Genomic DNA, 9685 nt, shown 5'->3' on the forward strand with positions numbered 1-9685 from the left:
CCTCTGTCTGTCTGTCTCTCTCTCTTTCTCTCTGGTGAGCCCACACAACCTATAGCAAAAACAAAAAACTAAATACCTATTTATAACTTTAAAGTGTACGATAGAGTTTACCACCTGTCCAAAACACCTGAGAAAATTGTCATTCTTTCTGTAGCAGTATGTACTACTTTTAATGTTATCACTAATAAGAAGAAACATTTATTTGGTGTTAGTTTTGTGTCAGACACTATTCTAGGAGTTTTTCATTTGTTAAAAATTCATCTGTTTATTGACATGGAAGGTCTTCACACTTTGGTCCACCTCCAGTCCTAGCTGGCCCAGATCATGAGTTCATGTGCGCTTGTACCAGGTCTACTAAGGGAGGTCCTGGGACATGGGTCCTAGGCCTTTTCCATGTGGGTCCAGTTGTGTTACCAATGCATCACCAGCTGGCTCCTATTCTATAAGCTGTGTGTATGTCAATGAACTGTACCTGTAATTCTATTCAGTAAGTACTACAATTATGCTTCTGATTGTTTAGATAAATACACTAATAATGTAGAACACATATATAATTAAGATCTACAATAAATTCTGTAGCACAGAGAGGTTAAACAACTTGACCAACATTGTAAGTGGTAGTTGCATGAATTGAACACAAGGTAGCCAGGTTTAATCTATGGTTCTTACCTGTGTACTTGACTTCTCTCCAAAGGAGCTGTGAATGTGACCAGTAATCCTGTGCTGCTCTCAGAAGGATTGTCTGTGATGCACAATTCCAACTTTTCCTCATTTGACTTTTTAAATTTTTATTTATTGTCATTATTATTATTATTTCAATTTGCTATAGGGTATGTGTGCTAACCTGAGAGAGAGAGAGAGAGTTGAGAAAGCAAGCCGCAATGTTCAGGACTAGAACCACAGTTGGCCATGTGAGAGTCTAGTGCCTTAATCACTAAGCCACCTGCTGGCCACCGTTTGATTTTGTTAAATCAGTAGAGGATTTACAATCTCAAGGATTTTAAACTTTTTTTTTTTTTTTCTGACAGGAAGATTTATAGGTTAACTGTTTAAAAATGTTCAAAACTTTCCATAGGTGTAATAGAAGCCATTTTATGGAATTACAGCATTGAAGTAATTTGTGATGTATAACACCACTAAAAATAAGAACTATTACAACACAATTTCTCTCTGTGGCTGGTCCAGGTTTTGAGCCTTATCCAGGTGACCGGATAGAAGTTGAGTTTTCCATCCACCCAGAAACGCAGAGCAGAAGGGCCCTCTCCGTGAAGCCTCTGAGACACCAGCATGTGTATGAGGTAGTTTGCTGTGTGTTGCACTTGTCATTGTTTCCACTTACCCTTCACTCAGTGACAGTCTGCTTCTCAGGATTCTATCTGGGTGTGCTGGGAAAGCTAAAATAAAAATATTCTTTGCCAAAGAGGGCCCTATTTTATTGAAAACACTATAATTGGGGCCAGCAAGTGGTGTGGTGGTTACGGCGCTGGACTCCCACATGGCTGACCGTGATTTGAGGCCCAGACCTGGCGGCTTGTTTTCTCCTTTCCCTCCTCTCTCTCTGTCTCTCTCTCTGGTCAAATTAAAAAATAATGATGATAACAAATAAAATGAAATAATTCTTTAAGAAAAAGAAAAACACTGTAACATTGAAAGGAAATAATTAGAGAATATTATAGAACACATATATAATTAAGAGCTACGAGAAACTCTGTAGTTTATTTGGGAGGTATTAAAATGTTCTGAGAGCAGCAAGAATAAAGCAAGTAGCATTTCAGGGACTTGTGAGAAAGGATGAATGGAGTAGGACTTGAGCTTACCAGGAACAACTGGGTATGATTTGGGTGGTGGAGACTGAAAATGAGTTTGCAAATTAAATTCACTTTGCACAGTCATAGCCAAGGAAGTCGGGAAAAAATAATAGTCTACATGTCTCCATATTTCTTTCTCATTGAACCCCTTTCACTCTCTCAACTTGAACTGTAGAGTTAATGGCCGTTGTGTATAATAGCTAAAGCAGAATTTCTCACTGGAGATCTGGGCCCTATCCCCAGAGATTCTAATTTGTTCGGTTTGAGGTGGACTGTGGGCACAGATATCTTTACTAAGCATCCCTAGTGTTGGCAGTGTGCCAGCCAGGTTGAAAAAATCACTAATGGGGATAGGATGTCCTGCAGATCAGAGCCTGAAAGAGGAAGTGCAGAGCCCTGCCACAGTGCATTATACTGTTAGTAATCATTTCCATCTTTGGTCACTACAGGTCTGCATTACCAGCATACATGGAAGAAGCGGGGTGGTAGATAATAATATCTTTTTCACCTTGGATTCTCTGAAACTGCCCGATGGATATGTACCTCGAAGATATGACATCGTCAATGCAGTCATAGTGGAAAGCGTTCAGGCCTGCTATATGTGGAGAGCAATTGCTATAACCCCAGTGCACAGACTGTGACAACAAAACGTTTTTTTTTTCCCTGCACCTGTTTTCTTTTATGAACATTAAATATCCTGGTTTAAATATAGTTGGGGGGGCAGCATGGTGGTTAAGATGCTGGACTCCCATGTGGCCAACTGTGGTTTGAGCCTTGGATCTGGTGGCTTGCTTTCTCACTTTCCCTTTCTCTCTCTCTCTCTCTCCCCTCTCTCTCTCTCCCCTCTCCTCTCTCTCTCTCTATAATAATAATAATAATAAATAAATAAATAAAACTAAACAAGTAATAATTTTTTGGGCTATAGAGCATGTACACTTGTGAGAGAGACAAAATGAAAAATCACCTCCAGCAGGGATGGTCAGGCCACAATCCCTTCTCCATTCTTCTCTCAGGATTTGGGGCACACACGCACATGTTCCCAGCATGAGTTTCAAGCCACTGGGTCCAGGACTACAACTGGTAGGCCACATGGGAGTCCAGCACCTTAACTTGTAAGCCATCTGTTCGCCTCTAAATAAATAATTCCTTAAAAAAATAGTTTGGAAAAATAGCTTTGTAAACATAAACAGTTATTTCAAATTGTGAGTTGGTTTGCTAAAAGGAATGTATCTGCCAAAAGGTGTTCAGCACTTTTGATGGCCACTTAAAAAGGTGTTCCTCTTAATCCTTTCTAATAAACTTTTGCTGTGTTTTTCTGCTTTTAGTGGATCTGTTCAGAAAATTAATGTTCGTCTTTCGGATTATTCTTTTAGCACTTTGCCCATTATCATCATTTTTACTGTTCTGGGTTTACATTACAGATCCCAATTGGGATCTGGGAGCACCCAGTCACCTAGTAGTTAGTTATCCACTTTATGGGAATTTATTTGAAGGCATTGTTCCCTAGATTTTAGGTATTCAGTCATTGCTTCACTTCACAAATAGTAATTGCTTTCTGTGTGTCAGGTACTAGGCTAATAGCCTTGAACACAGAGGAGAAATTTGGGGCCCTAAAGGAACATGCTTTCTATTGTACCTCCCTGACTCCTTGGCCATGGAGTAATAGCACAGATATTTTTACTAGTACAGAAAAAAGCTAGTGAAAGTTTTCATTCCAAAGGAACTCCAGACCCACCAAGAATTCCAGAAAAGCCCACCACTGGACATGAGACATAGGACATGGGTTCTCTCACCTCTCCAGTTCACTCCTCGGTTTGGTTGATGTGAAAAAAACATTCCTTTGGAGTACTTGTGGGTTAGTGTAGGACTAATCAGGTGGTGGTTCATTCAGAGTTGCTGTTTCACAAACACTCTCACTTGACTGAGCAAGTCACTTAATTACCTGGGGGTGCAGTGATTGTGGGTTGTGTATTAATTTTCCTCCTCCTTTTTTTTTGGTAGAGGTTTTTGCCTTATAGTGCATGTGCTCACCAGAGAGAGACAGAGACAGTGAGAGGGAAAGTGAGAAATTACCCCCCTGGCGGGGGGAATGGCCACACCACAATCCCTTCCCCATTCTCCTCCTGTGATTTTGGGCACACATGCACATGTGCCCGGCATGAGTTTCAAGCCACTGGGTCCAGGACTCAAACTGCGGTCGGTCATGTGGGAGTCCAGCGACATAATCACTGCCTCTCCCTTCATCTTTTTAAGTAGCAAACTCCAGAGTCCATTTGCTTGTGTCAGGAAGGCCCAGCAGCTGAGCGCTTTGAATGTTTTGCCTCAGGGATGTGTCAACGCTGAGGTTCTAGATGATCATTTCAAAGACAGAGCCCTTGCTCATCTTCCTCTCATCAGGACATCTCAGTGGTCTCCCTAAATAGATCATGGTGCTAGGACCCAGGAAGCAGGGAGTTGTGAGCCTACTTAGAAACCCGTTTTCCACATGTGGGAAGGAAATGACATGAAAATACAGGAACCTGCAACCATGAGTTTCTGGGGCCCCAGTGTTCTTCAGTTGACCTTCCAAATGGAATGCCTTGAGCAGATAGCAGATAGGTGCCCCTCAGCTTATTTAGGAGTAAAGGAAGGAAGAAAAGGAAATAAGATAATTTTGTGCAAGGGTTGGCAAATTATGCCCCTTTGACCAAATCCAGTCTGCTGCCTGTTGCAGTTTAAATAGCTTCATTGAGACATAATTTGCGTGCCACACACTATTTAAGTAACATTTATGCTGAGAAAGGAAAGATACAATGTTTATTAAGCAAAAGAGTAGAGGGAATAGTATGTGCAAAGGCCCGGAGTCAGAAAAAGGGTTGAGTGCATTTTAAAGAATTGGAAGACCTGGAGGGTAGCCAAATAACTGTATTCAGCCAATGAGATATGAGTGTGTGCGGCATGAGTAAATGATTCTGGGCCAGCCCTGTAGCACAGAGCTCAAGTGCTGTGCTTCGGGAGATCCCACAGAGCTGACAGTGGTTGGGTCACAGCCACAGCAGCTTGGAAAGAACACACTGGGCACATGTGTGTATGTCCAGAATCCTGGCAGGATAGAGAGATGTGGGAGAGAGTGTTGTAGTGTGGCCACGCACCACTGGGGGATTCTTTCTCTCTCTGGCAGGTGCATGTGCCCTCTGGCAGTTTAAAGAGAAAAAAAAGAAAAGTTATGAAAGGGAATTAATGGTGATTTGTTTGTCTGTTTTTTGCTGTGCAATAGCCAGAGTGAGAGACAATGAGAGGAAAAGTGAGAAATCATTCCCCAGGGGGGATGGCCACACCACAATCTCTTCTCCATTCTCCTGGGATTTAGGGCACACACATGCACACACACACACCTGGCATAAATTTCAAGAGGCCAGATTCGGGACTCAAACTGCAGTCGACCATGTGGGAGTCCAACACCTTAACCACCACACCACCTGCTGGCTCAATCGTGATGTTTTATTTATTTGTTTATTAGAGGTTTTTGCCTTAGGGCATGTGTACTCTTGGGATGGGGGCGGGGAGAGAGAAGAAGGGAGAGGGAGAGGGAAAGTGAGAAATCACCCCCCGGGGGGATGACCAGCCCACAATCCCTCTTCTCCATTTGAGGTCGTTTATTATGTAATAATTGCAGCAAGCTGACTGATACATACTTTTAACATGAAAAAATGACCTTCATTGAACCAGCAGGTGGCGTGGAGATTAAAGTGCCTGGATCCCATATAGCCAACCCTGATTCGAGTCCTGGATCTGGAGGCTTGAAAAACATCTCAGGCTCATGTACATGGATGCCACAAAATCCCAAGAGGAAAATGGGAGAGAAGGGATTGCAGCATGGCCATCTCACTGGGGGATGACATCTGACTTTCTCTTTCTCTCTGTGTCTCTGTATCTTTCAGGCAAGCAAATGCACTCTATAGCAAAAACTAAAAAAAAAATAAAGTAGAAAAAGACCTTCAAACACACACATACACTCTGCTATGGTTCATCATCAAGATGGACTAGGGCAAGAACAAGAGAATGATAACTAGGAGTCTATGCAGGGTGCAAAGCATGATTATTAACTATAACATCACCAAATGATGGGCGATTAGCTTACAATTTTGTCATTGAATGTAAACCAGGCTGATATTACTGGTTGCCTTGCTCCAGGCTTTTTTTTTTTTTTTTTTAAGAGATTTTTGCTATAGGGCGCATGCACTTGCCAGGAAGACAGAAACAGAAAGCAAGAAATCACACTCCCCCCCACCACCCCAGGGGATGGCTATGTCACAGTCCCCTCTCCTCCATCCTCTTCTCAGGATTTTGGGAACTTGCCCAGCGTGAGTTTTAAGCCACCAGGTCTGGGACTTGAACTGCAGTCGACTATGTGGGAGTCCAGTGACGTAACCATTATTCCATCGACTGGTTCTGCTACAGACTTTATTATAAGTCTATTGTACAAAATATTTCAGCTTTTCTACATAATTATTTATTATTTTTTTCCAAAGTAAGGTAACAGCACAATGCAATGGCAGAAAGAAGTGCATTGATAATCTACCACATATATGATCTTAATTTCTGGCTTAAAGAAGCCTCAATCTTTTCCTCTTCTTAAATTTATTTAATTTTATTTATCATTATCATTATTTTAAATATTTTGCTACAGGGCATATGTGCTCGCTCGCCAAAGAGAGACAGAGAAAGAGAGAGAGAGAGAAAGTGAGAAAGCAAGCCACCAGATCTGGGACTCAAACATGGTTAGCCATGTGGGAGTCCAGCCCCTTAACCACCACGCCACCTGCTGGCCCCAGTCTCAATCTTTTCTAACAAATTTTTATTCCATTCGTTAGTGTCAATGAGATGTTGGCACTTAATGTTATATTTTTCCCTTTTGTAGAGCAGGGGAATTATTCTATAAACAGGGGCTGTTGTTATGATGGTTCCCACTTTTTAGGGGTTTTTTGGAAATAATATTTATTTATTTAATATTTATTTGTTTATTTTGGCATAGACTCTAGGGGGGCATTTGAGACTATCTAAGAGAGAGAAAATTATATTGCTGTATCTTGCCATTGTGTTAGTGTCTGAATTCATGTTTTTATTAAAATGTGTGATGACATTTAGGGATTGTGCAATTGTAGTTTATCATTGATTCGTATCTATAGGTTATTGTTCCAAATATCTCCTGTGTTTTGGGGATGTGTGAAATTGCAACTGAAATTTATCACCAGTGTTTTCCGAATGAACTGAATGAAGTTTTTGTCGGGGGAAAAAAACACACAACTCTGTGACTGATGTTTGGTGAAAATAAATTTGGTGATGATTAGTCAGAGTCAGGAGACAGGGGATAAAATTGTTAAAAATGTGTTGCTAAGTCCAGTATCCATGAAAAGGATGGATTTATTAATGATGCTACTCACTGTTTTTAGCTCAAAATTTTGTAGTCATGATCTCCAAGCATATTGTTGGGACCATGAATTGATGCTGCATTTCTTTTAAGCAGACAAATGTATTGTGTCTATTAACAGATGCTAAAAGTAGCCTGAAGATTTAGAAACACAGTAAAAATATAATATCATTCCTGATACAATCTCAAGAATTTGACAAATAAAATTGTAATTTTTTTATTTTGAAAATTAGCCCACTTTTTATTGTTTGTTTTTGGAGAGACTTTTTTGCTATAGGGTGTGTGTAATCGCCAGAGAGACGAGAGAGACAAAAGTGAGAAATCACCCCATGGGGGAGTTGGCCGCACCATAATCCCTTCTCCAGGGATCTTGAGCACACGTGCACACGCTACCAGTGTGAGTTTTAAGCCGCCAGCCCAGGTTGACCATTTAGGAGTCCAGCGACATAACCATTAATGCCATTTGCTCATCCCGAGCCCACTTCTTTAGTAACTTTAAGAGTTCACTGCTGGGAACTGGCAGTTAGCGTAATGGCTATGTCGCTGGACTCCCACGTAGTCGACCGCGGTTCGTGTCCCGGACCCGGTGGCTTAAAACTCACACTGGGCGCGTGTGTGTGCGTGCCCAAGATCCCGAGAGGAGAATGGAGGAGAAGGGATTGCGGCCTGACCATCCCCCCTGGGGGGTGATTTCTCGCTTTCTGTCTCTATGTCTCTCTCTGTCTGTCTGGCGAGCGCACGCACCCTACAGTGAAAATCTCTCAAAAAAAAAAAAAAGAGTTCACTGCTGAGGCTGTTAATGCTTAAAGAATGCTTTGTGTAGGACCAGCAGTTGGTTAATGTTTATGTCATTGGACTCCCATGTAGTCGACCATGGCTCGTGGTTTGAGTCCTGGACCAGCAGCTTAAAACATCCCTACAGATGGGGGCGGGGTCATAGGATCCTGGAGGTGGGGTGCATGTGTGGAAGGATGACTGGAGGCTCCTCACAGCCTCAGGCCCTTCTGCTCCCCTCAATATGGTGCTGAGGCAGCAGCTGCCGCTTTGGCTCTGCACCTGGCTCCCAGATTTCTTTCTGCTGTTGCTTTTCAGGGGCTGCTTGATAGGGGCTGTGAATCTCAAATTCAACAGCCAAAATCCAGTGGTGCAGAATTTGATTGTGGAACTGCCTTGTATCATTACGAATTCACAGACAAATGACCCCAGGATCGAACGAAAGAAAATTCAAGATGATCAAACTGCACATGTGATTTTTTGACAATGAAATTAAGGGAGACCTGGCAGGCCAGGCAGAACTACTGGGCGAAAACTTCTCTGAAGATCTGGAACATGACGCGGAGAGACTCGGCCATTTACCACTGTGAGGTTGTTCAAAATGACCTCCAAGACATTGATGAGATTGCTATTGAGTTAACAGTGCAAGTGAAGTCAGTCACCCCCACCTGCAGAATACTGAGGGCTGTGCGGGTGGGCAAGACAGCAACACTGTACTGCCAGGAGAGCCAAGGTTATCCCTGGCCGCACTACAACTGGTACTGCTATGATGTGTCACTGCCAACCAACTCCAGAGCTAATCCACAATTTTGAAATTCCTTTTTATTCTTTTTTTTTTTCTTTTGGAGAGATTTTTGCTATAGGGCACGTGCCAGACAGACAGAGAGAGACAGAGAGACAGAAAGCGAGAAATCACTCCCCCAGGGAGGATGGCCACTCTCAATCCCTTCTCCTCCATTCTCCTCTTGGGGTCTTGGGCACACACGCACATGCGCCCGGCATGAGTTTAAGCCACTGGGTCCAGGACTGTACTCCGTGTGACTCCAGCGACATAGCCATTACGCTAACTGCTGGTCCCTAATTCTTCTTTATTCTTAATCTCTGAAATGGGTACTCTGGTGTTCAGTGCTGTTCACAAGGAGGACTCTGGGGAGTATTACTGTATTGCTTCCAATGGCACAGGCATGGCCAGGTGTGAAGAGCAAGAGATGAAACTCTATGACCTGAACATTGGCAGGATCATCGGAGGAGTCCTGGTTGACTTGGCCGTGCTGTTGCCAATAACACTGGGCATCTGCTGTGCATACAGATGTGGCTACTTCATCAGCAGTGATCTGGAGGAAGAAACTTACAAGAACTCAGGGAAATTGGATGGAGTTAACTCTATCAGAACAGACGAGGAGGGCGACTTCAGATACAAGCCATCGTTTGTGCTCTGAGACCTGGTGATGTGGCTGACAGCACATGCAAATATCTCCCCAGAATTTGCTGCCAGGCACAGCATGAGCCAAGCGTACCTGTACAGAGCACACACTCATACAGAAGCTTTTAGTTTTGGACAAAGTTGACCATTCCTTCTTTGTTACTCCTTAATAAGCTACATGAATAGACAGTCTACCTCACGGTGGGCACAGCGGACACCAGGAAGGGAACTGAATGAGCCCAGGAAGCTAGATCCCGGCCCGGCTCTGGT

At 42.9% G+C, this 9685-nt stretch overlaps 1 protein-coding gene and 1 pseudogene across 1 annotated transcript in view; both read left to right on the forward strand.

Annotated features, from left to right (window-relative positions):
- LOC102474613 (cancer/testis antigen 55-like) overlaps nucleotides 1-2449 on the forward strand; it is an 18018-nt gene extending 15569 nt beyond the window's left edge. Inside the window, exons 4-5 of the mRNA XM_006160729.1 lie at nucleotides 1186-1298; nucleotides 2258-2449. Coding sequence (XP_006160791.1) covers nucleotides 1186-1298; nucleotides 2258-2449 — 305 coding nt within the window. The remainder of the gene's footprint in view (nucleotides 1-1185; nucleotides 1299-2257) is intronic.
- Nucleotides 2450-8215: 5766 nt separating this feature from the next.
- LOC102494567 (junctional adhesion molecule C-like) lies at nucleotides 8216-9431 on the forward strand (annotated as a pseudogene).
- The last annotated feature ends 254 nt before the right edge of the window (nucleotides 9432-9685 follow it).

The sequence above is a fragment of the Tupaia chinensis genome, unplaced genomic scaffold (genome assembly GCF_000334495.1).
Source record: "Tupaia chinensis unplaced genomic scaffold, TupChi_1.0 Scaffold000706_1, whole genome shotgun sequence".
NCBI lineage: Eukaryota > Metazoa > Chordata > Mammalia > Scandentia > Tupaiidae > Tupaia > Tupaia belangeri.